The 27,561-nt window shown below is 40.8% G+C and overlaps 2 protein-coding genes and 2 pseudogenes across 2 annotated transcripts; 2 read left to right on the forward strand and 2 right to left on the reverse strand.

The window, feature by feature from the left end:
- Positions 1–800: 800 nt before the first annotated feature.
- LOC149833939 (putative polygalacturonase At1g80170) lies at positions 801–9,274 on the reverse strand. The gene is made up of 9 exons (XM_090009237.1): positions 9,047–9,274; positions 7,692–7,820; positions 6,624–6,794; positions 4,849–4,869; positions 4,537–4,744; positions 3,713–3,794; positions 2,485–2,593; positions 2,098–2,214; positions 801–1,103 (listed from the first exon to the last, which is right to left on the reverse strand). Exons 1-9 carry the CDS (start codon positions 9,272–9,274, stop codon positions 801–803), a joined length of 1,368 nt encoding a protein of 455 aa, XP_089865363.1.
- A 3,733-nt stretch (positions 9,275–13,007) lies between these two features.
- Positions 13,008–15,012, forward strand: LOC149833940 (CBL-interacting protein kinase 18-like; annotated as a pseudogene).
- A 1,825-nt stretch (positions 15,013–16,837) lies between these two features.
- On the reverse strand, positions 16,838–22,460 carry LOC149833941 (putative polygalacturonase At1g80170). Its single transcript, XM_090009238.1, has 6 exons — positions 22,233–22,460; positions 20,878–21,006; positions 19,810–19,980; positions 18,035–18,055; positions 17,723–17,930; positions 16,838–16,980 (listed from the first exon to the last, which is right to left on the reverse strand). Exons 1-6 carry the CDS (start codon positions 22,458–22,460, stop codon positions 16,838–16,840), a joined length of 900 nt encoding a protein of 299 aa, XP_089865364.1.
- Positions 22,461–26,193: 3,733 nt separating this feature from the next.
- On the forward strand, positions 26,194–26,969 carry LOC149833942 (CBL-interacting protein kinase 18-like; annotated as a pseudogene).
- The last annotated feature ends 592 nt before the right edge of the window (positions 26,970–27,561 follow it).

The raw sequence follows: 27,561 nt of genomic DNA on the forward strand, positions 1-27,561 counted from the left end.
AACTAAGTTTCCAGAACCATTTTGTTTTTAGGAAACCCTACCTTATTTTCTTTTAGCTATTTGTATATATGATTGGTTGATGTATGGTCAGGGAAACTTTCTCGGCTCATGTATCTGCCAAAGATAGCCTGTGCATTCAATTGTAGAACCCATCACAATTAAGCTTTGAGACCTAATCAATATTTATCAGAAATAAAAGCTTTGGCAATCAATCTCTTGCATCTTTTTCTATTGGTCGTTTCTTAGAGTACACAAAGTATTTGTTTATTTACGCATAATTCCAACTTCTACTTAAATATCTTACGTACTTATAGACTTGTATCGGTGGAAAAAGAGTAACAGCATATGAAAAGCAGGTTTCTGACATGACAAAATTATCCTATTGTGCTACTGCATAATATATCATGCTAATAGTTGGAAATGAAGACTGAAGAATTTTCCTAGTCTGGGAGTAGCAGGTGTTGAAAGCCTTGATTAGGATGAAAACTGCCCCTTCTATGTATGAATTTCGTCATTATGATGTCAGTGAACTTTCTGATACTTATGTTTCTTCATTGCGGCTAGTTTCTTAGTTACATATTGTTTTGGATTTCTTAGGTTCTGATGCCAGTCTCCTTGCTTATGATTCCTGATATTACTCAAATCAGGCTTATGAAACCTCAGTTCAACTGTTTATGCAATAGTTGCTCTGTTACATTAGCAGCCATCATTCCCTGAAACTCATGGTCCAGTATGATGCTACAAAAAGCAGGTTCCTTGAATTTGTATCTCATACATTTTGGTGTTTGCTGGGAAGTTAATTATAACTCTGAATGGATGATCTGAGGGGCTCTCCTTGTATCTTCATCTGAACTATCATGGCTGTGGCTCTTGTCATGGCCTTGTAGGCAATCAACAGATGGAATGACAAGCCCATATTTGAATCCATTGACACTGTTGCAGAAGGTCTCTGCTGTACCGTTGTTTCTCTCAAGATAGATGTTAGCCAGAAAGAGTTTGCTGCATGGTACGGTGTCACTGCATGCAAACTTGATAGCATTTGGGGTTCTCGAAGTTCCACTGATGTTTATATACATCACCTGACTCACACTTACTGCTGATGTCTGGTAGTTAGGTATAAAATAGAATAGTTTCTTTGTCAGTTCAGTTCAAGTAAGAAAGGTATGATGAGTGAACATTATAGAAACAGAAAAACTAAATATCCAAATCACTAGCTAACTTCATTATTTGATACTAGATACCATTAAATATGTTTTACGGGTATCTATCTTGTCATTAACAGTGATATTTCTCTGTGCTATTTTAGAGCCATTAGTTTGTTGGATCAGTTTGTGTGATTGTGGCTAAGCTGTATTTTTGATATTGTAAACCAGTTTCTTTTATTCCAAGGTGGACATGTTGGATCTCACAATCTTCTCGCAGTGATGAAGATGATTGGTTGGCTTTCAAAAAACCGTCAAAGTCAGGTAAAATGCAACTTGCTGTTGAATGAAATCATCAATTGCTATCTCATTTAGTGGTTAGGTTTTGGGGGATGCTATTTGCCTGGTCAGGTTGAAGGAAAAAATTTATTACTTGTCGATCTGTGGGATTTATGGGCTAGCCAACGGTAGTTATAGTTATCTTGTGCTATACCACCAAGATATATAAAACAAACAGGGTTGGTTTGGTGGCAGGTGTTCCCAAATGCTTAAAGCTTTTATTTACCTTTGATTTTAGTTGAGCTGTTGAAGTATAGCAGAATAATCTCATTGGACTGGGGGATCTTAACATTTAGCATCCCCCATGACAGGTAACAGGCTAATGCCAAATAGGATTATAGGACCACTTCTGAAGAAAAGCTCTGCCTATGTTATCTTAGGTCATGTTCTTCAAAAAAGATCGTTTCTATAGAGCTACCCTAGAGAAAACATGCTTCTGCTCGTATATAGAAAATGCCAGCGAGTTATATGTATCGAATGTTTAAATCATTAAATGTGTATCGAGTTATGACTTCTAGTTGTGTAGGTTTGTGCATGAAAATGCAGTCATAAAGTGTTATTAGTATTGTACTTGTACGATCAGTATGAAAAAGCTAGGCTCAAGCTATGGACTCACCTGGTTCTTACAAGGAGTTGATGAATCACAATAGAACTGGTCTACGACGATTGGGTTGTCAACATTGTTCATCTGAACATTCTGGAACCTTACTGCTCTAACATAACCTGATCCTCCCTGTTCAGAAACCATCATTTGTTTTAGGACAACTGCGAAGCACATATCAATTTAAGATACTCTGTTCAAGGCTTATGTTGCAAAGCCAATTTGGTGAGTTACCAAGGCATAAGAATGGTGGCAATGGTCAAGTTTCAGTAGTAGTTTCCAACTTGTTAAGTTGGTGTTCAGAGATTGGAGATGGGCTTAGTTATTCTTTGGAGTTTCTCCTTTTCATTGCTTGGTCTGGATTTGATTTGGAAAAAAAATGTCTTGTGGTACATTAATTACCTGCCATGTTTTGATCCTGACACCATTTGTGGTCTCTGTAAGAACTGCAGTATCCAGAACCACACCAGTGACCGCTGCTGTTGAGTTGTCTTTTCCAAGGCTCCCAATGCTGTGGTGAAATAAAGTTAAAATTATCTGTTAAGAGTTAGCGGCATATAAGGAATGAGGTATGCAACTTTGTTCAGGTCAGGCCCTTATTTGCAGCCATAGTGAGGAAAGTTTAAAGCCGGGAAATAATGACAACATAAGTTCTCATGAGAAATTGAATTTTTTTAAATTTCTTGTGTTTTTGTTAGCGAACTATTGGAAAGATGAATTAATAAAAAAAATTATGAAGAAAAAAGGTAAAAAGGAAGAACCAATACAAAATACATAAAAATTTAAATAATAAGTTTTATTCATGTAAACAGCCATTAAAAACATAAATATCATGTTGAAATCATGATATTTTCATTGAAAACATAATATCATGATATTTTGAAACTGTTGTGATATTTTAGCAATGTAAAACAGCAACCATTTTGTGTGTTTTGCTGTTTTATTTTCAAAATATCGCAGACATTTGTCATTGTTCCTGTGTGTGTGCGTGCGTTTATGATTTGTGTTGATATTCTGAAAATTTCCTTTTGGAAGCAGTTCCTTGAACTAAGCAAATGCTTCCAAATAGATAGTACATGTATAAATCTATGTTGGTCTTTTATGTTTCTGCTGTTTAACAAAAATAATTTGTTGGTGCACGTATTTGTAATGAACTCGCTGTCATTGGTAAGCTGGGCTTGGGCTTCATTGTGGAAGGACATGCCTCCAAATTGGGGACCGGTCTCTTTTGATTATGATCTAACAATTGTTTTTTCCATTCCTTTTTTTTTTTAAATTAGTGATACGGCAGGGAACTGATAAAAGCCAGCTTGCTAACAAGAGGGAAAAACAGAAGACATTTCCTAATTCTAACCAAATGACAAAAACCGGCACACGTTGTAATATCTGGAATCATCTGAATGCAATGCTTCAAACGCACATTAAATCACAGAATATCTTAACATTATTGTATACATTTGTTTTTATTTATGTACGTTTTAAAATGTTCTATATGTTGCGAGATTTTCTCTATATCTGCACCCCCTTTTTTTCTAAATCTCACAAATTTTTCCCTTTCTGGAGAAAACCCTAGATCGAGATTTGTAACTGGTTGAGAGCATGGACATATATTAAGGAAGTATAATGGTACCTGATCCCGTGTCCTGGTCCACACACAATGTTCTTCATCTTGATATTTGAGGTGCCGTTGACAATGGAGATACAGTCATCCCCTGAAAGCAGCCAATATGATTTATCCTCATCCTTGTGAGATTACAATAGTTGTTTTCTCTATTGAATACTTTTAAATAAAATTGGGATACACCTTTCATTTTGATTAACTTGATCAAGACAGGCAATCTGCTGCCTCTAAAGCTGGCATGAACAATTTAGCTATTTGAGTCTGTGGGGATATATTGTGTATTTGACTGTTATTCACATAGTCATAAACCCCATGTTTTTGGATATAGGCTTGTGAGAATGGCCCAGAAGGGTTTCAAACACCGAGCTAGGTGGATTGTCTTAAGGCTTTCAAGTTGAAAGAGGTCGAGAGTACGATACCCAAGGTGCGTGCCTTTGCTGTAAGGCCTACGCCAAATGGAAAACCATTCCTGGTAGTCCGAGGGAGAGTCGCCGTAGAGTTTTACATTGTGGACACAGACTCAAGTGCAGGTCAATATGATGCCTCTTGACTCTTAATCGGCTGTTCAAACCAGCAGTGATTTCTCCACACTAATTCAAAAAGAAAAAGAAGAAAAAGAGGCTTTTATGAGAGTGGTGATGAGGTCCAGTTCTCATGATCCCCAAGACTAGACCAGGTAAGAACTTGAGTACTTTTGATCCTAGGGAAAATCGAACTCATGATGTTCGAGGTCTCTGGACATCTTGATGCTTGCCCTAACCAGCTGGGTGACCCTGCCGTGGCCGAAGTGAATAGACTTTCATTGTATAGTTGGTTGATTGAATATCACAAACCTGTTCTAATTTTGGTGTTTTGGATTACAATGTTGGTGGAGTCACTTATATGGATGCCATCAGTGTTGGGGCTGTTGCCTGGAGCCTGGATATCGATTTCCGATACGCGGATTACATTGGAACGCGAGATTGTGAAGTGGATCTGCTGGCTATTCTTGAAGTTTAGGTTGCTCACTCTCACTGCAGAGCTCATGTCAATTGTAAATGCCTGTCCGGGCAAGCCTCAGTAGTTAGCAGGCATTATGGTTCAATTGCAATGCTCATGCATGGATGAGAGAGAGAGAGAGAGAGAGAGAGAGAGAGAGATCTTACAGTCGGAGCTTGCCTGCAAGGCTGCAAAAGAGAAACCAAGCAAAAAATATTGCTTTCTTAGAAGTTAAAAGCCGTTACAAAAGAGCAGTTATGGGGTGGTTAAGAATCAAATGCAAAAGTCAAGCCCACTTTACCATGATACCACTTGTACAATGAATTAATGTGAGGATGGAACTTCTGCAAAAAAGCTATTACAACTAAGGTGATTGATAGATTGGCACAATCTGGACTGTGGCTGTATGGATCTAAATTTTACGCAATAGGTCAAAACCCGAATTTGGATCTGAATGAGATCTGGTGAGGTAGGGTTGAATCTCTATCCAAATCTTCTATGTAGACACTGGATGAGGTTAAACACTGGAAACAAGCATTTTATTACAAAAGTATTAATCTAGATCCAGGTCCAAATAAAAAAAAAGATCTAATCAGATAAGACGAAATTTCATGTGGTTACACTTTCATATCATATTTTAAGATATGCATCCAAGAAAAGTATGTTGGTTCTAAAATAGAGATCCGACCCAATACGATCCATTTTTTTGAAAATAAATCAAGTGAGCTTAGTTACACCTTAAAATCTAGTTCCATCTGGAATTTTGCCAGATGTTAAATTATGTAATACTGCCTTCAAAATCTCTGTAGTGCATTTTTATTTCACGCCAGGCCATGGGCTGAATTTGGTATGCGTTACAAAGATTGAAAATATTTTGAAAATGTCGCAATATTTTCAAAGTACAACTAAAAACAATGGTCTCAGAATGTCTCTTATTTTGAAAATAGTGTGTTTTTTATCACAACATTAATGTGACAAAAACTAGTTTTTCTAGTATTTTTTTTGATGATGAGGAACCAAGGTTGTTAAATGCGATGAGGTGAAGCGAGGCGTTGAGCCTGCGCTTTGCCTCTGAGGCGTACGCCTCTCACAACGACCTTGCTCTCAAGTATCCGTGGTAAACGAGCCTTGGAAAGCTGAAACCCCAATAATACCATTAATACGTATTCGACTGCATCAGAACGACCTTTGTTTAATGATCAGATTTGGAAAGCTGAAACCCCATCTGCAAATAATCAGATTTTTTTTATATATTTACCTTAGGCGCATCACTGCAACGCCTCAGTACCTTCAGCGTGCGCTTCGCCTCTGAAGCGTACCCTTCAGGTACTGAGGAGTACGCCTCTCACAACACTGTGAGGAACCCTTATCGAAGTGAGGAAAACCCCGGGTGGGGCCCCACGACCACCATTCCTTACGTGGCCCACCTTTAATCTATAGACACACCTGCGGCCAGCGAAGTTTGATCCGGTGTCTTCATCTCAACCCCCTCACAACCACCCGCTGGCCATGTGGGCGACCGCCACAGTGGTGTTTTTCTAATATTTTTCATAATATTTACATTTTTATGTACTTTTGTATCTATTGTATATTTTTATTCGTGCTGATATTTGTCAGATTTCCAACTCGAATATTATTCGGGTTGAATGGAACCCATCTTAAGATATCCGACTCATCCCAGTATGTTTTCGTATGTATTTTTGTGTAAAAGATATATTCTAAATACTTATATGGGTCTGGTCTAGGCTTCCATTTTCTCCACCAAAGACATAACCTGAACCCAAAGTGGCATTGATTATTATTTTGGGTGGGTTTGGGTGCACCTATCGGCAGCCCTGCTTCAAAAGTGTCACATGACCTGTGTGCACAGCTCATTTAAAGTGAATGAAATGGCAATAACTGCCTATATATAAAAAAAGGCAAGAAGTGGAGAGAGAATTACGTTGGTCTTGTTGATCTTGCAGGAAGACCCCCACCATTTGTTGCCTGAACCATTGATGATGCCTCCACCTTGAAAAGTCACACCTTCCAAGCTGGAGAACACAATCCAAGTTCTAGGGTTCTTAGGATCCCAATCACTGGGCTCATCTGGTGCTACAATTTCTCCTGCAATCTGTTAACATGTTCAGAATTTAGATTGGCTCGTGATCATAACCATTTAATACTGCATCAATTGTGACAGATGTAGCCCATGGGTTTTGAAGCATATGGGTCGCAGAAAAGCATACAAAATTTGTAGGTGGATTGAGCTTGGGTCAGATCTTGTTGGATCCAGGTCCAGATCTATTTATTTATTCTTTTTATTGAGAGAAAGAGAGAGATATATAGTATTGGTTGTAGGTGGTCTTGGACATATGCAAGTTGGCTCCTATCCAGGTTGACCTGGCTAGATCCAGTGGGATCTTAACCCATACCAAACCAACACCAAGATTCGTTTTAAGCAGGATCTGGCCATGGTTCTACCTTTCTCTAAACTAAATCAACTCTCCATGGGTTTGCCTTTATTTTCTTGTCATTTTCAATTAACAGGAAAAATACCAATTTTCTTGCACAAAATTACAAGTTTTAAAAGCCAATCCAGTTTACGACAAAACCTAAAAATTGATCATTGACCAATTTGAGTACCTCTACGGAGTAGACCTTAATAGAGACTAACAACAAATGATTGAGTTCAGTGGCTCCTCATATAAAATTATTGACTCCGGAAATATGGTAATATGAAGAAAACAAAATTGTATGCTCCAAGTTTGAAACCTAAAACTGGAATTTTCAGAAGCCCCCATTTGGTTTAAACTCTAAACACGTTGTTGGTCTCCTTGTTTGGCAATGAGGGGTTGTTTAGAAATTGAAGAATTGTTTAGAAATTGAAGAACGTGTAAGGGCTACTGATGACTTTTTTTCCTGGTGAAAAAATTGAGTGATTTTTTAAGGAATGCACACAATTTGGTGGCCATCATCTAAAAATATTTGCAAATCAGGTGGAAATTGGCAAGTGATTTCTGGAAACTACCTGAACAATCAAGTTGTCAGCACACGGCCCTCTAAACCTCGCTGCTTTGACCAAGTAAGTCCTCCTCTCTGGCACCAGTAGCACAGAGTTCGATATGTTGCATGCCATCTTCCACGCTTCCACAAATGCCTGTTTTGAACATGCAGCAAATCCATAGAGTTAGTACTATAGTCAAAAGCTCATATCGACTTTGAAGTCGCTCGAGCCGTGAGTCTAGACTTGAGTTGGACAAAGTCAAGACTTCAGTTAGTCAAGTGGACACCCAAAGAGTTGGTCTTTGGCTTGATCAACTAGACCCGTTCATTCAAAGATTTTAATTATGTATTGTTCAGTTGCACCACACAAGCTTGGCTTGAGATTTTTTTTTTAAGGCAAGCTAGGGTTAGGCAGAGGCCCCTACCAGTTACACAACAATATCATTAGGATTCGAACTTGCAACGTCCCAACACAAGGTGGCGTGCATTAGCTGCTCCTACCAGATAAGCTGAGCCCTGTCGGTTTGGCTTGAGATTATTAGTCCTGCCGGAACAGGTGAAGACAAGGTCTCTTGAGTTGGTAAAAACTGCTCGTTATTTGTATCCAAGTTCAGTAAGATGCAGTTCACCAAGTTAGGGTTTGTTTGAATTAATTGAGTTATATAGCTTTTATTTATTTATTTATTTATGTTTTTTTATGATAAGGAACCCATTTGATTATATAGCCCTAAATGGCCTCACTCTACAGTAGCAAACTCTGTGATACAACATTTGATTAGTAAGGATCATCTGAGAGACACCATTTGATTATCTTGGATCTGAGTGCATAGTTCCTCTCCATGCCACATTAGATCCTTTTGAGATTCGAGGTAATCAAACACTACTAGGGGGACTCTGCGCCGCCGACGGCACGGGGAATGGAGGGGGGGGGGGTTATCGTTGAAAGTAAGCCGATGTTTGTGTTGGCATGGTGCACCCTGCAGAAATGCATGGGAGTGCATGTTTTCGCAGAAACCTCACCTTTTCTGTGGTATGTTTAAGGTGCCCTAAGAGATCTCTTAATTGATCCCTTATGTGCCCCAGCCAATCACATGACATCATTTTGAGTGGGGCCTACATTCTGTTGCCGTGGGGCTCATGGAATGCTGTCATGTGTTTGGTTGGGGACACATAATGGATCAGTTAACAGATCTCTTGATACACTTTCAATCAAACGCACCTTAATAGTTTTACAACCATAAAAAATATGACCTCCCTTTGATTGTTGTTGTTAGGTGGTAATATCAATTATCAAGTGCCAAGAAGGCTTAGTCCCAACATTTCTTTTTAGAAATGGATATTGGTTTATTAGCCTAGAAAAGTAAGTTTCAATAGTGGTACCTCAGTGTCATCTGTGACCCCATCACCAACAGCTCCCATACTGTCGACATTCACCAGGGTTCTTCCAACACCATAGCTCTGCAACACTGGTGATACGTACTTCTCTCCTCCTTCTTCCTCTTTGTTCCATGTCTCGAGTTCGAGAGCTCCGAGATCGTCGGCTCGCTCTGTGATTCCATGAACTGCAATCAGCAAAACTAGAAGCAAAGGTAAACAAGTGTGGTCCATTATTTCGTTGAAGTATATGGTAAGAATCTGCACTGAATTTATATATATAATTCAGTGAAAAAATAGGATCTTTGATTTATCAAAATAGGAAAAAATTAATGGCAAAAAGTGAAGGATCATAAGATGGCTTGGCTTTCAAAGGATCATGAAGGTGGTGGCAAACATATCTTTTTCCTTTTCTCATCCTTAAAGCGAAAGGGACGGTCCTGATTTTGCTTTACTCTTCCACTTGAATAATGTAGTTTCTCCACTACACAGACATATATGCATGCATGAAAAACAGAACAATAATTAACCATGTGATACTGTTGTGTGATGGGTTCGGGGTTGCCCAAAGGAGGGCGAATAACGTAAAATGGTGTTTTAAAGTGTTATTTTGAAACTCCAAATTATTTGCAACCCCAAGAAGTTCTCAGACCCACAAGACAAGACAGGTGTCCATTTTTAGGTTAAATGTTTTACATAAAACGTTTTACCTGATCGCACACCTGCCAACTTTCAATCCAGGCCATACACGCGGTGCACCGCGCAAGCCTTTTAAAGGGTGGCCCGACAGGCCGGGCCGGGCTGGCCTGTCCAAGATGGGTCCAAGGCTCCAAGCTTCAAGTGTCCAGTCCAAACTCCACTCAAATGGGCTTGGCTGGGCTGCTTGATCCAATGCCTACAAAGGTGTATCAGGTCATATGATATGACCCCATCATATATCAATCCTGACTGGTGATCTCAAGGCCTGGATTGAGCCATGTGCCCAGCCCGGTCTGTGGTTTTGATTTTGAAAAATTCAGTGCTGAAGGCCACGTGGCATCATGTAGGTGCCATGGTCAAGATCGGCATATGACAGGTGATCATCATATGACATATGACCTGATCAGTTCTCCCTGCGCACCCCTGGAGCAACTTTTTTTTTTCTGCAAGGCAAGCTGGGGTTAGACCGACCCCTATCAGTTTTACAACTATACCATTGGGTTTTCAACCTGCCCAACAGAAGGTGACATGAACTAGCTGTTCCTGTAGACGAGGGGAGCCCCCGATGTATAGACTAGAGCAAGTTTGGGCCATATCTGATATAACTTTGATTTTTTGCTAGAGGATCCGTCAAATATATTCTGAACTTGACAGATATATGAAAAAGCAGATCTGATAATTCACCATCCAAATCTGAATCCCAATTAGAATTAGTTTAGCCAACATCCAAATAGTCGAACATGAAATTTGTCACATTAGATCTCAATCCGAACTGTTCACGTCCCTAATTGAGACACGCACATGCATTCATTCATGTGCATCCTTGGTGACCGGATCCAATTATCAGAACTGTCATAATTAGTATCACAGTGATCCAGTACACACGGTAGCTGGCCCACAATTCATCAATGTGGGCCCTACTCAATTCAATTTCACTGGATTTGGTGCTATAAGTAGGCTGTCAACAGCTCGTTTTTTACAGGGTTATTCTACCTGACCCGAACCCGAATTCCTGGGTATGGGCATGCAAAATGCTGACCCCAATAATATTTGGGTCGACCCGATTCTGACCCAAATAATATTCAGGTTGAACTTGACCCGAGTATTTTATATGTAGTTTTAATAAAAGTATTTTCCTTCTGTCAAAAAAAAAAGTATTTTACTAAAATTACCCGAGTCAGGGTTTGAGATTCCATTTCAAGACCCAGCAAAACAGGAACCCGATCATTAATTATATAGGCAGGTCTAGGTTGACTCTGACCCGGCACTGACCCAACCTATTGCGTCATGAGATCTGTTTACGTTACCCCAACTGGACTGCTTACTTGGCTGTCAATCTGACATTGCTTAAAACGTACAAACACATGATTGCAAGCACAGGTTATCAACAAACAGTTTTTATAAGTACCCGTGTGCACATACGCGTACATAGGCATGAAATTTATGATAGCACGCAAAGCCCTGGATCTGCACCGGCAGAGCCGGGAATACATATGCCTGGGCCAATCAGCTGCCCAGTAGACTGTGAGCTCCCATGGCCCACAGACTATATATATATATATATATATAGATAGATAGATAGATAGATAGAAATGGGTAAGTGTTAAACGGGGTTTTCTATTTTTTTGGTGTTTTTTGCAGTTATGTGTTGGCCATGAATAATCTTACGAGGAATCCATACGATCATGTGTTTTTTATGAAAAAAGAGATATTTAGAGCCTACAAATTTTAAAAAGATTTTGAACCATTGATTTTTTGAACGTTATAAAAACTCACTGCTGATCCCTATAAAATCAAGTAGCTCTGTACAGTTAAAATTTAAAAATAAAACAATAAATGTTAAAAAACTCATTTAATTAGCATGTTTCATTTAGCACACTCCATTTACCGCATACTGATTACTCTATATTAGGGGTGGCAATCGGGTCGGGTCGACGGGTTGACCGGTCAGCATACCTCAACATGAACACGACCCGTTTATTAAATGGGTCGGATGTGGCAAACATGAACACGACCCATTTATTAAACGGGTAACCTGACACGACATGGTTAACCCGTTTAATAAATGGGTCTCGGTCGAAGATTCTGCCGCCGAGCTCTGCATGAGCCTCGCAATCGCCTTCGACGTCGGTCCCTCCGTCCGCCTCTCATACCGCCTCAACGACCCCTCCAACACCTTCCGCCTCGTCGTCAAGACCAGCATCGGCCCCTTCGGCTCCCCCGCTACCTCCCCGCTCTCCATGAGCGCCGAGTTCGACCTCCTCCGCGGCGGCCGCAACCCCAAGTTCTTCGTCCGGTTCAACCCCCGGGCCAACGATTTCTTCATCAAGGAGACAGCCAGATCACCGTCGATCGGATTCTCCGATGATCCCAGCGCCTTTTTTTGACCGGAAGACGAGCAAGGGTTTGGAGGTAAACGGCCTCTTGGAGGAGAACAACGGCTGAGGATCGGCCGATCGTCTCCGGCTAGGGTTCTGCGAGAACGGAGGAGTGGTCGCAGCCGAGCAATGCGACGGTGGCATCAAGATCGTTTGTTGGCGTGATCAATGGCCTATTCTCTGGTGTCGAGATCCACGCGAGGAGTGCCTTTTCAGTGAGGAAGCACGCCATTGTCAGCTTCGGGTGAGAGATTAGGGTTCCGACAGGGCTGTCATCGGCCGAAATCTCACTCAAGAAGCTGCCGGTCTTGGTGATGGGACCCGATTACCATAATAGGATTCATGTTAGTGTATTTAGTGGGACTCGGGTTGTGGGTTGACGGGTTCGTGTAAACGGGTTGACCCACCCGCCTAACCCGTTTATTAAACAGGTTGGCGGGTTGGCATACCCTTAACACAAACACGACCCTTTTAATAAAACGGTTAGGCGGGTCGACCCACACGAACCCGTTTAAGCCAAACCCTAACCTGGCTAAGAAGCAGGTTGGCGGGTCGGGTCAGATTTTGCCACCCCTACTCTCTCTATATATATATAGAGAGAGAGAGAAATGGGTACCTGCTAAATTAAAACACTTGTTTTTTTTGCAGTTTGGACCTAATAAATGTGTTGGTCATGGTCGATTACCTGGATAATGTGTTTTTGATGAAAAAAATGATATTTGGAGCCTAATAATGTTTTTTCTAACGTAATAAAAACCCACCAAATGTCTGGGAATTGAACACTTCAAAAGCTAATTCCTTCTAGGGTTGTTTTAACTTTATTAATATATATATAGACAGTATCTGTATTCAGCGTGTGCTTGATTAGATTTTCCTGTTAGAGGACAAGGATGGAGAACAAGGGCACTGTATTGTTGCAAAGGTATGAATTGGGTCGATTGTTGCCTTTGCTAAAGTATTCTTGGCCAGGAATATAAAAACAGAGCAAAGCGTTGCTATTAAGATGATCGATATAGAGGTCATAAGGGTGGGGGTGATGGACCAGATCAAAAGAGAGATATCTGTGATGAGATTGGTGAGACACCCAAATATTGTTCAGCTCTATGAGGTCATGGCGAGCAAAATCAGGATCTATTTTGTGATGGAATACGTCAAGGGAGGTGAGCTCTTCAATAAGGTGGCAAAGGGTAGGCTCAAAGAGGACATGGCCATGAAGTATTTCCAACAGCTGATCGGTGCTGTGGATTTTTGCCATAGCAGAGCTGTTTATCACGGGGACCTGAAAACCTTTAGTTGGATGAGAATGGTGACCTTCAGATTTCAGATTTCTGGTTGAGCGCTCTTGCAGAATCGAAACGGCAAGATGGGTTACTCCATACGACGTGTGGAACTCCAGCTTATGTCGCCCCGGAGGTAATTAGCAAGAAGGGTTATGATGGAGGCAAAAGCTGACATTTGGTCTTGTGGGGTGATATTATTTGTGATGCTCTCTGGTTACCTTCCTTTCCGCGATTCGAATCTGATTGAGATGTACAGAAAGATCACCAAGGCAGAATTTAAATGCACTAATTGGTTTCCAATCGACCACCAGACGGTCGTGAGACTGGCCACCAGCCAAACCTTGTCCTGTAACCATCTGCCAGATGATTGGGTCAATGGACTTTAAAATCTAAAATGGGTTTTAGGGTTCCAATAAAATGGATTTGGACTCATTATCTTCATCCAAATCTTCTTTAATTGAATATGAGTCTTTAGAAAAATCATGGGTAGGTTCGAATTAAGTACGAACCTCATTTGTATCAAACGTTGCCTCTCATGTTTGAACATTTATCAAACCTTGGTTCTCTCAATCTTAATTTCTATAACTCATCTCACCACACCTGAGTTGAACTTGGAAGTCGTCTTGTTGCCAAGAGAACCCTACGATGCTCTAGAACATAACGGTACTCAAAGTAGAACCACATTGCATAGGACCAATCAAAGAATATTTTTACATCCAATGGACCATGAAACTCTGCTTTGAATTCATAGGTGTTGGTTTGCTTGTGTTGGATCTTAGTTGATTGGGATCTTGAGGCCTGTGGGTTATTACGGGCTTGAAAAGGCCCAACAAGAGAGTTGAGTTTAGGATGGGTAGGCTTAGGTGGATGATGTGAAGTAGAAATGAGTTAGGCTTGGTAACAATAAGGCTGGATTTGGGCATGGTTTAAGTATGGATCATTGTTTGAGTTGGGGTTCAAGTGGTCTGGATAATGAGCTTAGTTAAGATCCAGTTGGATCAAGACCAAATTAGGTAGATTATGAGTCATCGAACTCGAAATAGAGTAAGACAGTCTGGTTTGGGTTTGGAGGATAATAGTTTTGGTTTAAACCTGATCAAGGAGGTTTGGTTTTGACCCGATCCAAAACCAAGTTGGAGCTCTGTTCGGGCTCAATTAGGCTAAGTTTGAGTTAGTTCAATATTAATTGGACCAAAATACTAGGTTTGGGCTTGATCTGGTTGAAAACCGAATCAGACTCGACCTCGAAAGGTGGAAATTGGCCCTCAACCGGGCCCAGACCTGTTTAAACCGAGCTTGTCATTGGATAGGAGCACCTCACTCGTGTTAGGGTAAGAGTGGGCCTCCCCCATCAGACTTGTTAGGGCTTGGGGAGGGGCCATGGTTGACGATCGAGCCTCCCGCAGGTCATCACTGGCTGGTGGGTGGTACTAGCCCATCTACGGACGATCGATGATGGATGGGAGTATGCCACCCGTGTTTGGGTAAGAATAACCCCAACCCATCCAGATTGTGCTTGTCACTAAGCGGCAGGGCGAGCTTGCCGTCAGTGGGCAAATTGAACTTGCACCAAAACTTGTTAGATCCAATCCAAAGTGAACCTTCTTATATCTAAATTCAAATCCTTGATAACCAAACCCAATTATGTCCAAACCAAAGTAAGATTTCCCTTATCTTACACAATACCCAAGACCAATATCCTTATACCCAAAACCCATTGGATCTAGTGTATCATAAATCCCCTCAAATTGTAACTAGTACCCAGATCCAAAAGTACCCTATACCCAAGTTCCTTAAACCATATCCAAACTTTTCCCTAATCCAAAATATCATTATGGATCAACATCTACATAAGGAGCATGGAGTTATGGATACCTCACATTGGAGTATTCGTGTATTGGATGTGTCATTTGATTTCTTTCTACGTATATGCATAATGGATGATTATGGTTGGTTTGGGAAGAGCATATCTGGGTTTTTTACACTTCTCTGAGTGGGTCATGCTTCTTATCCTTGGTTTGAGGAGCATAGCATTATTCCTATTGTACATTGTACATGCATGATTTGAGCAGTAGAGTGGAATTGAAAAAAAATGAAAGCGGGAGGACAAGCCTTTTTCAACTCGTGGAGAATAATGTAGGAGCATGAGCAAGATGCTACCGGGTCCATATGGTCAATTCAAATTCATTTTTATTATTTGATTTTTTATAATTATTTAGTTTGAATCTTAGTTTAAGATCTTATTTAATACCATATCTATGGTTTTCCTCTCTTCTTTATAAATATTCATTGTAGAGAGACAGAAACGACAGAGATGAATGAATTGTGAGATATTTTTAGTGTTTTTCTTTTAATTTTTTATTAAGTTCATATTTTTCATAGTTTTTTAGTTTTGTAGCTACACTAAGGTATCAATTTCTGTAGGATTTAGGAGCGATCCTTTTGTCTACTACTTCACATAGGATGATTATAATTCTAAAATCACGGGAGACGTCTCCTTGCTACAAGGTTGAACTTGAGTATACCCTCGAATGGCCAAAGGGGACATCAAGGGTATTATCAACTAGAGGCCTACCAATGTGCAATTGGTGATTTGAAAGGGGGAGGGGTTGGTTTCCCAACCTAACTAAAAAGTTCAAAAAAAAAAAGGAGCTTCAACAAATGGTTGTTAAGTAGTAGTAAATATATTTCAGAATTATCTACATTATTTGGTGTATTGTTCCAATGAATGGTTGAAGCATTAGGCTTGCAAACGATCAGTCTAAACTTCAAAACTTTTTTTCAAGCTTTGAAACAATGTTTGTTTTGGTAAATGAGACATCTCGAGTTGGAGTATCCATTAGTAAAAGTTGTCACTGATGCTTATTGTATGTGAATAATGATCAACATTCTTGTAGTGAGTTAAATAATTTAGAGATCAAATTGTATTACTTTTAGCTTTTAAAGAATGTAGTTTTGTAAACATGTTAACTTGCCACAAACATGACTTGAGTTTTAAATACCTCAAGCTTGGCTTCTTTACCAACCCTAAATTTGAAGCGAGCTTTTGAAATTTTTGGAAACATTTGGCAAATGTGGTCTCTCTCATTGCCTTTAATTATTTACCAACCCTAACAATTGTTTTTTCCATTCCTTTTTTTTTTTAAATTAGTGATACGGCAGGGAACTGATAAAAGCCAGCTTGCTAACAAGAGGGAAAAACAGAAGACATTTCCTAATTCTAACCAAATGACAAAAACCGGCACACGTTGTAATATCTGGAATCATCTGAATGCAATGCTTCAAACGCACATTAAATCACAGAATATCTTAACATTATTGTATACATTTGTTTTTATTTATGTACGTTTTAAAATGTTCTATATGTTGCGAGATTTTCTCTATATCTGCACCCCCTTTTTTTCTAAATCTCACAAATTTTTCCCTTTCTGGAGAAAACCCTAGATCGAGATTTGTAACTGGTTGAGAGCATGGACATATATTAAGGAAGTATAATGGTACCTGATCCCGTGTCCTGGTCCACACACAATGTTCTTCATCTTGATATTTGAGGTGCCGTTGACAATGGAGATACAGTCATCCCCTGAAAGCAGCCAATATGATTTATCCTCATCCTTGTGAGATTACAATAGTTGTTTTCTCTATTGAATACTTTTAAATAAAATTGGGATACACCTTTCATTTTGATTAACTTGATCAAGACAGGCAATCTGCTGCCTCTAAAGCTGGCATGAACAATTTAGCTATTTGAGTCTGTGGGGATATATTGTGTATTTGACTGTTATTCACATAGTCATAAACCCCATGTTTTTGGATATAGGCTTGTGAGAATGGCCCAGAAGGGTTTCAAACACCGAGCTAGGTGGATTGTCTTAAGGCTTTCAAGTTGAAAGAGGTCGAGAGTACGATACCCAAGGTGCGTGCCTTTGCTGTAAGGCCTACGCCAAATGGAAAACCATTCCTGGTAGTCCGAGGGAGAGTCGCCGTAGAGTTTTACATTGTGGACACAGACTCAAGTGCAGGTCAATATGATGCCTCTTGACTCTTAATCGGCTGTTCAAACCAGCAGTGATTTCTCCACACTAATTCAAAAAGAAAAAGAAGAAAAAGAGGCTTTTATGAGAGTGGTGATGAGGTCCAGTTCTCATGATCCCCAAGACTAGACCAGGTAAGAACTTGAGTACTTTTGATCCTAGGGAAAATCGAACTCATGATGTTCGAGGTCTCTGGACATCTTGATGCTTGCCCTAACCAGCTGGGTGACCCTGCCGTGGCCGAAGTGAATAGACTTTCATTGTATAGTTGGTTGATTGAATATCACAAACCTGTTCTAATTTTGGTGTTTTGGATTACAATGTTGGTGGAGTCACTTATATGGATGCCATCAGTGTTGGGGCTGTTGCCTGGAGCCTGGATATCGATTTCCGATACGCGGATTACATTGGAACGCGAGATTGTGAAGTGGATCTGCTGGCTATTCTTGAAGTTTAGGTTGCTCACTCTCACTGCAGAGCTCATGTCAATTGTAAATGCCTGTCCGGGCAAGCCTCAGTAGTTAGCAGGCATTATGGTTCAATTGCAATGCTCATGCATGGATGAGAGAGAGAGAGAGAGAGAGAGAGAGAGAGAGATCTTACAGTCGGAGCTTGCCTGCAAGGCTGCAAAAGAGAAACCAAGCAAAAAATATTGCTTTCTTAGAAGTTAAAAGCCGTTACAAAAGAGCAGTTATGGGGTGGTTAAGAATCAAATGCAAAAGTCAAGCCCACTTTACCATGATACCACTTGTACAATGAATTAATGTGAGGATGGAACTTCTGCAAAAAAGCTATTACAACTAAGGTGATTGATAGATTGGCACAATCTGGACTGTGGCTGTATGGATCTAAATTTTACGCAATAGGTCAAAACCCGAATTTGGATCTGAATGAGATCTGGTGAGGTAGGGTTGAATCTCTATCCAAATCTTCTATGTAGACACTGGATGAGGTTAAACACTGGAAACAAGCATTTTATTACAAAAGTATTAATCTAGATCCAGGTCCAAATAAAAAAAAAGATCTAATCAGATAAGACGAAATTTCATGTGGTTACACTTTCATATCATATTTTAAGATATGCATCCAAGAAAAGTATGTTGGTTCTAAAATAGAGATCCGACCCAATACGATCCATTTTTTTGAAAATAAATCAAGTGAGCTTAGTTACACCTTAAAATCTAGTTCCATCTGGAATTTTGCCAGATGTTAAATTATGTAATACTGCCTTCAAAATCTCTGTAGTGCATTTTTATTTCACGCCAGGCCATGGGCTGAATTTGGTATGCGTTACAAAGATTGAAAATATTTTGAAAATGTCGCAATATTTTCAAAGTACAACTAAAAACAATGGTCTCAGAATGTCTCTTATTTTGAAAATAGTGTGTTTTTTATCACAACATTAATGTGACAAAAACTAGTTTTTCTAGTATTTTTTTTTATGATGAGGAACCAAGGTTGTTAAATGCGATGAGGTGAAGCGAGGCGTTGAGCCTGCGCTTTGCCTCTGAGGCGTACGCCTCTCACAACGACCTTGCTCTCAAGTATCCGTGGTAAACGAGCCTTGGAAAGCTGAAACCCCAATAATACCATTAATACGTATTCGACTGCATCAGAACGACCTTTGTTTAATGATCAGATTTGGAAAGCTGAAACCCCATCTGCAAATAATCAGATTTTTTTTATATATTTACCTTAGGCGCATCACTGCAACGCCTCAGTACCTTCAGCGTGCGCTTCGCCTCTGAAGCGTACCCTTCAGGTACTGAGGAGTACGCCTCTCACAACACTGTGAGGAACCCTTATCGAAGTGAGGAAAACCCCGGGTGGGGCCCCACGACCACCATTCCTTACGTGGCCCACCTTTAATCTATAGACACACCTGCGGCCAGCGAAGTTTGATCCGGTGTCTTCATCTCAACCCCCTCACAACCACCCGCTGGCCATGTGGGCGACCGCCACAGTGGTGTTTTTCTAATATTTTTCATAATATTTACATTTTTATGTACTTTTGTATCTATTGTATATTTTTATTCGTGCTGATATTTGTCAGATTTCCAACTCGAATATTATTCGGGTTGAATGGAACCCATCTTAAGATATCCGACTCATCCCAGTATGTTTTCGTATGTATTTTTGTGTAAAAGATATATTCTAAATACTTATATGGGTCTGGTCTAGGCTTCCATTTTCTCCACCAAAGACATAACCTGAACCCAAAGTGGCATTGATTATTATTTTGGGTGGGTTTGGGTGCACCTATCGGCAGCCCTGCTTCAAAAGTGTCACATGACCTGTGTGCACAGCTCATTTAAAGTGAATGAAATGGCAATAACTGCCTATATATAAAAAAAGGCAAGAAGTGGAGAGAGAATTACGTTGGTCTTGTTGATCTTGCAGGAAGACCCCCACCATTTGTTGCCTGAACCATTGATGATGCCTCCACCTTGAAAAGTCACACCTTCCAAGCTGGAGAACACAATCCAAGTTCTAGGGTTCTTAGGATCCCAATCACTGGGCTCATCTGGTGCTACAATTTCTCCTGCAATCTGTTAACATGTTCAGAATTTAGATTGGCTCGTGATCATAACCATTTAATACTGCATCAATTGTGACAGATGTAGCCCATGGGTTTTGAAGCATATGGGTCGCAGAAAAGCATACAAAATTTGTAGGTGGATTGAGCTTGGGTCAGATCTTGTTGGATCCAGGTCCAGATCTATTTATTTATTCTTTTTATTGAGAGAAAGAGAGAGATATATAGTATTGGTTGTAGGTGGTCTTGGACATATGCAAGTTGGCTCCTATCCAGGTTGACCTGGCTAGATCCAGTGGGATCTTAACCCATACCAAACCAACACCAAGATTCGTTTTAAGCAGGATCTGGCCATGGTTCTACCTTTCTCTAAACTAAATCAACTCTCCATGGGTTTGCCTTTATTTTCTTGTCATTTTCAATTAACAGGAAAAATACCAATTTTCTTGCACAAAATTACAAGTTTTAAAAGCCAATCCAGTTTACGACAAAACCTAAAAATTGATCATTGACCAATTTGAGTACCTCTACGGAGTAGACCTTAATAGAGACTAACAACAAATGATTGAGTTCAGTGGCTCCTCATATAAAATTATTGACTCCGGAAATATGGTAATATGAAGAAAACAAAATTGTATGCTCCAAGTTTGAAACCTAAAACTGGAATTTTCAGAAGCCCCCATTTGGTTTAAACTCTAAACACGTTGTTGGTCTCCTTGTTTGGCAATGAGGGGTTGTTTAGAAATTGAAGAATTGTTTAGAAATTGAAGAACGTGTAAGGGCTACTGATGACTTTTTTTCCTGGTGAAAAAATTGAGTGATTTTTTAAGGAATGCACACAATTTGGTGGCCATCATCTAAAAATATTTGCAAATCAGGTGGAAATTGGCAAGTGATTTCTGGAAACTACCTGAACAATCAAGTTGTCAGCACACGGCCCTCTAAACCTCGCTGCTTTGACCAAGTAAGTCCTCCTCTCTGGCACCAGTAGCACAGAGTTCGATATGTTGCATGCCATCTTCCACGCTTCCACAAATGCCTGTTTTGAACATGCAGCAAATCCATAGAGTTAGTACTATAGTCAAAAGCTCATATCGACTTTGAAGTCGCTCGAGCCGTGAGTCTAGACTTGAGTTGGACAAAGTCAAGACTTCAGTTAGTCAAGTGGACACCCAAAGAGTTGGTCTTTGGCTTGATCAACTAGACCCGTTCATTCAAAGATTTTAATTATGTATTGTTCAGTTGCACCACACAAGCTTGGCTTGAGATTTTTTTTTTAAGGCAAGCTAGGGTTAGGCAGAGGCCCCTACCAGTTACACAACAATATCATTAGGATTCGAACTTGCAACGTCCCAACACAAGGTGGCGTGCATTAGCTGCTCCTACCAGATAAGCTGAGCCCTGTCGGTTTGGCTTGAGATTATTAGTCCTGCCGGAACAGGTGAAGACAAGGTCTCTTGAGTTGGTAAAAACTGCTCGTTATTTGTATCCAAGTTCAGTAAGATGCAGTTCACCAAGTTAGGGTTTGTTTGAATTAATTGAGTTATATAGCTTTTATTTATTTATTTATTTATGTTTTTTTATGATAAGGAACCCATTTGATTATATAGCCCTAAATGGCCTCACTCTACAGTAGCAAACTCTGTGATACAACATTTGATTAGTAAGGATCATCTGAGAGACACCATTTGATTATCTTGGATCTGAGTGCATAGTTCCTCTCCATGCCACATTAGATCCTTTTGAGATTCGAGGTAATCAAACACTACTAGGGGGACTCTGCGCCGCCGACGGCACGGGGAATGGAGGGGGGGGGGGTTATCGTTGAAAGTAAGCCGATGTTTGTGTTGGCATGGTGCACCCTGCAGAAATGCATGGGAGTGCATGTTTTCGCAGAAACCTCACCTTTTCTGTGGTATGTTTAAGGTGCCCTAAGAGATCTCTTAATTGATCCCTTATGTGCCCCAGCCAATCACATGACATCATTTTGAGTGGGGCCTACATTCTGTTGCCGTGGGGCTCATGGAATGCTGTCATGTGTTTGGTTGGGGACACATAATGGATCAGTTAACAGATCTCTTGATACACTTTCAATCAAACGCACCTTAATAGTTTTACAACCATAAAAAATATGACCTCCCTTTGATTGTTGTTGTTAGGTGGTAATATCAATTATCAAGTGCCAAGAAGGCTTAGTCCCAACATTTCTTTTTAGAAATGGATATTGGTTTATTAGCCTAGAAAAGTAAGTTTCAATAGTGGTACCTCAGTGTCATCTGTGACCCCATCACCAACAGCTCCCATACTGTCGACATTCACCAGGGTTCTTCCAACACCATAGCTCTGCAACACTGGTGATACGTACTTCTCTCCTCCTTCTTCCTCTTTGTTCCATGTCTCGAGTTCGAGAGCTCCGAGATCGTCGGCTCGCTCTGTGATTCCATGAACTGCAATCAGCAAAACTAGAAGCAAAGGTAAACAAGTGTGGTCCATTATTTCGTTGAAGTATATGGTAAGAATCTGCACTGAATTTATATATATAATTCAGTGAAAAAATAGGATCTTTGATTTATCAAAATAGGAAAAAATTAATGGCAAAAAGTGAAGGATCATAAGATGGCTTGGCTTTCAAAGGATCATGAAGGTGGTGGCAAACATATCTTTTTCCTTTTCTCATCCTTAAAGCGAAAGGGACGGTCCTGATTTTGCTTTACTCTTCCACTTGAATAATGTAGTTTCTCCACTACACAGACATATATGCATGCATGAAAAACAGAACAATAATTAACCATGTGATACTGTTGTGTGATGGGTTCGGGGTTGCCCAAAGGAGGGCGAATAACGTAAAATGGTGTTTTAAAGTGTTATTTTGAAACTCCAAATTATTTGCAACCCCAAGAAGTTCTCAGACCCACAAGACAAGACAGGTGTCCATTTTTAGGTTAAATGTTTTACATAAAACGTTTTACCTGATCGCACACCTGCCAACTTTCAATCCAGGCCATACACGCGGTGCACCGCGCAAGCCTTTTAAAGGGTGGCCCGACAGGCCGGGCCGGGCTGGCCTGTCCAAGATGGGTCCAAGGCTCCAAGCTTCAAGTGTCCAGTCCAAACTCCACTCAAATGGGCTTGGCTGGGCTGCTTGATCCAATGCCTACAAAGGTGTATCAGGTCATATGATATGACCCCATCATATATCAATCCTGACTGGTGATCTCAAGGCCTGGATTGAGCCATGTGCCCAGCCCGGTCTGTGGTTTTGATTTTGAAAAATTCAGTGCTGAAGGCCACGTGGCATCATGTAGGTGCCATGGTCAAGATCGGCATATGACAGGTGATCATCATATGACATATGACCTGATCAGTTCTCCCTGCGCACCCCTGGAGCAACTTTTTTTTTTCTGCAAGGCAAGCTGGGGTTAGACCGACCCCTATCAGTTTTACAACTATACCATTGGGTTTTCAACCTGCCCAACAGAAGGTGACATGAACTAGCTGTTCCTGTAGACGAGGGGAGCCCCCGATGTATAGACTAGAGCAAGTTTGGGCCATATCTGATATAACTTTGATTTTTTGCTAGAGGATCCGTCAAATATATTCTGAACTTGACAGATATATGAAAAAGCAGATCTGATAATTCACCATCCAAATCTGAATCCCAATTAGAATTAGTTTAGCCAACATCCAAATAGTCGAACATGAAATTTGTCACATTAGATCTCAATCCGAACTGTTCACGTCCCTAATTGAGACACGCACATGCATTCATTCATGTGCATCCTTGGTGACCGGATCCAATTATCAGAACTGTCATAATTAGTATCACAGTGATCCAGTACACACGGTAGCTGGCCCACAATTCATCAATGTGGGCCCTACTCAATTCAATTTCACTGGATTTGGTGCTATAAGTAGGCTGTCAACAGCTCGTTTTTTACAGGGTTATTCTACCTGACCCGAACCCGAATTCCTGGGTATGGGCATGCAAAATGCTGACCCCAATAATATTTGGGTCGACCCGATTCTGACCCAAATAATATTCAGGTTGAACTTGACCCGAGTATTTTATATGTAGTTTTAATAAAAGTATTTTCCTTCTGTCAAAAAAAAAAGTATTTTACTAAAATTACCCGAGTCAGGGTTTGAGATTCCATTTCAAGACCCAGCAAAACAGGAACCCGATCATTAATTATATAGGCAGGTCTAGGTTGACTCTGACCCGGCACTGACCCAACCTATTGCGTCATGAGATCTGTTTACGTTACCCCAACTGGACTGCTTACTTGGCTGTCAATCTGACATTGCTTAAAACGTACAAACACATGATTGCAAGCACAGGTTATCAACAAACAGTTTTTATAAGTACCCGTGTGCACATACGCGTACATAGGCATGAAATTTATGATAGCACGCAAAGCCCTGGATCTGCACCGGCAGAGCCGGGAATACATATGCCTGGGCCAATCAGCTGCCCAGTAGACTGTGAGCTCCCATGGCCCACAGACTATATATATATATATATATATAGATAGATAGATAGATAGATAGAAATGGGTAAGTGTTAAACGGGGTTTTCTATTTTTTTGGTGTTTTTTGCAGTTATGTGTTGGCCATGAATAATCTTACGAGGAATCCATACGATCATGTGTTTTTTATGAAAAAAGAGATATTTAGAGCCTACAAATTTTAAAAAGATTTTGAACCATTGATTTTTTGAACGTTATAAAAACTCACTGCTGATCCCTATAAAATCAAGTAGCTCTGTACAGTTAAAATTTAAAAATAAAACAATAAATGTTAAAAAACTCATTTAATTAGCATGTTTCATTTAGCACACTCCATTTACCGCATACTGATTACTCTATATTAGGGGTGGCAATCGGGTCGGGTCGACGGGTTGACCGGTCAGCATACCTCAACATGAACACGACCCGTTTATTAAATGGGTCGGATGTGGCAAACATGAACACGACCCATTTATTAAACGGGTAACCTGACACGACATGGTTAACCCGTTTAATAAATGGGTCTCGGTCGAAGATTCTGCCGCCGAGCTCTGCATGAGCCTCGCAATCGCCTTCGACGTCGGTCCCTCCGTCCGCCTCTCATACCGCCTCAACGACCCCTCCAACACCTTCCGCCTCGTCGTCAAGACCAGCATCGGCCCCTTCGGCTCCCCCGCTACCTCCCCGCTCTCCATGAGCGCCGAGTTCGACCTCCTCCGCGGCGGCCGCAACCCCAAGTTCTTCGTCCGGTTCAACCCCCGGGCCAACGATTTCTTCATCAAGGAGACAGCCAGATCACCGTCGATCGGATTCTCCGATGATCCCAGCGCCTTTTTTTGACCGGAAGACGAGCAAGGGTTTGGAGGTAAACGGCCTCTTGGAGGAGAACAACGGCTGAGGATCGGCCGATCGTCTCCGGCTAGGGTTCTGCGAGAACGGAGGAGTGGTCGCAGCCGAGCAATGCGACGGTGGCATCAAGATCGTTTGTTGGCGTGATCAATGGCCTATTCTCTGGTGTCGAGATCCACGCGAGGAGTGCCTTTTCAGTGAGGAAGCACGCCATTGTCAGCTTCGGGTGAGAGATTAGGGTTCCGACAGGGCTGTCATCGGCCGAAATCTCACTCAAGAAGCTGCCGGTCTTGGTGATGGGACCCGATTACCATAATAGGATTCATGTTAGTGTATTTAGTGGGACTCGGGTTGTGGGTTGACGGGTTCGTGTAAACGGGTTGACCCACCCGCCTAACCCGTTTATTAAACAGGTTGGCGGGTTGGCATACCCTTAACACAAACACGACCCTTTTAATAAAACGGTTAGGCGGGTCGACCCACACGAACCCGTTTAAGCCAAACCCTAACCTGGCTAAGAAGCAGGTTGGCGGGTCGGGTCAGATTTTGCCACCCCTACTCTCTCTATATATATATAGAGAGAGAGAGAAATGGGTACCTGCTAAATTAAAACACTTGTTTTTTTTGCAGTTTGGACCTAATAAATGTGTTGGTCATGGTCGATTACCTGGATAATGTGTTTTTGATGAAAAAAATGATATTTGGAGCCTAATAATGTTTTTTCTAACGTAATAAAAACCCACCAAATGTCTGGGAATTGAACACTTCAAAAGCTAATTCCTTCTAGGGTTGTTTTAACTTTATTAATATATATATAGACAGTATCTGTATTCAGCGTGTGCTTGATTAGATTTTCCTGTTAGAGGACAAGGATGGAGAACAAGGGCACTGTATTGTTGCAAAGGTATGAATTGGGTCGATTGTTGCCTTTGCTAAAGTATTCTTGGCCAGGAATATAAAAACAGAGCAAAGCGTTGCTATTAAGATGATCGATATAGAGGTCATAAGGGTGGGGGTGATGGACCAGATCAAAAGAGAGATATCTGTGATGAGATTGGTGAGACACCCAAATATTGTTCAGCTCTATGAGGTCATGGCGAGCAAAATCAGGATCTATTTTGTGATGGAATACGTCAAGGGAGGTGAGCTCTTCAATAAGGTGGCAAAGGGTAGGCTCAAAGAGGACATGGCCATGAAGTATTTCCAACAGCTGATCGGTGCTGTGGATTTTTGCCATAGCAGAGCTGTTTATCACGGGGACCTGAAAACCTTTAGTTGGATGAGAATGGTGACCTTCAGATTTCAGATTTCTGGTTGAGCGCTCTTGCAGAATCGAAACGGCAAGATGGGTTACTCCATACGACGTGTGGAACTCCAGCTTATGTCGCCCCGGAGGTAATTAGCAAGAAGGGTTATGATGGAGGCAAAAGCTGACATTTGGTCTTGTGGGGTGATATTATTTGTGATGCTCTCTGGTTACCTTCCTTTCCGCGATTCGAATCTGATTGAGATGTACAGAAAGATCACCAAGGCAGAATTTAAATGCACTAATTGGTTTCCAATCGACCACCAGACGGTCGTGAGACTGGCCACCAGCCAAACCTTGTCCTGTAACCATCTGCCAGATGATTGGGTCAATGGACTTTAAAATCTAAAATGGGTTTTAGGGTTCCAATAAAATGGATTTGGACTCATTATCTTCATCCAAATCTTCTTTAATTGAATATGAGTCTTTAGAAAAATCATGGGTAGGTTCGAATTAAGTACGAACCTCATTTGTATCAAACGTTGCCTCTCATGTTTGAACATTTATCAAACCTTGGTTCTCTCAATCTTAATTTCTATAACTCATCTCACCACACCTGAGTTGAACTTGGAAGTCGTCTTGTTGCCAAGAGAACCCTACGATGCTCTAGAACATAACGGTACTCAAAGTAGAACCACATTGCATAGGACCAATCAAAGAATATTTTTACATCCAATGGACCATGAAACTCTGCTTTGAATTCATAGGTGTTGGTTTGCTTGTGTTGGATCTTAGTTGATTGGGATCTTGAGGCCTGTGGGTTATTACGGGCTTGAAAAGGCCCAACAAGAGAGTTGAGTTTAGGATGGGTAGGCTTAGGTGGATGATGTGAAGTAGAAATGAGTTAGGCTTGGTAACAATAAGGCTGGATTTGGGCATGGTTTAAGTATGGATCATTGTTTGAGTTGGGGTTCAAGTGGTCTGGATAATGAGC

Source organism: Nuphar pumila, chromosome 6, assembly GCF_984573655.1.
Source record: "Nuphar pumila chromosome 6, dmNupPumi1.hap1.1, whole genome shotgun sequence".
Lineage (NCBI taxonomy): Eukaryota > Viridiplantae > Streptophyta > Magnoliopsida > Nymphaeales > Nymphaeaceae > Nuphar > Nuphar pumila.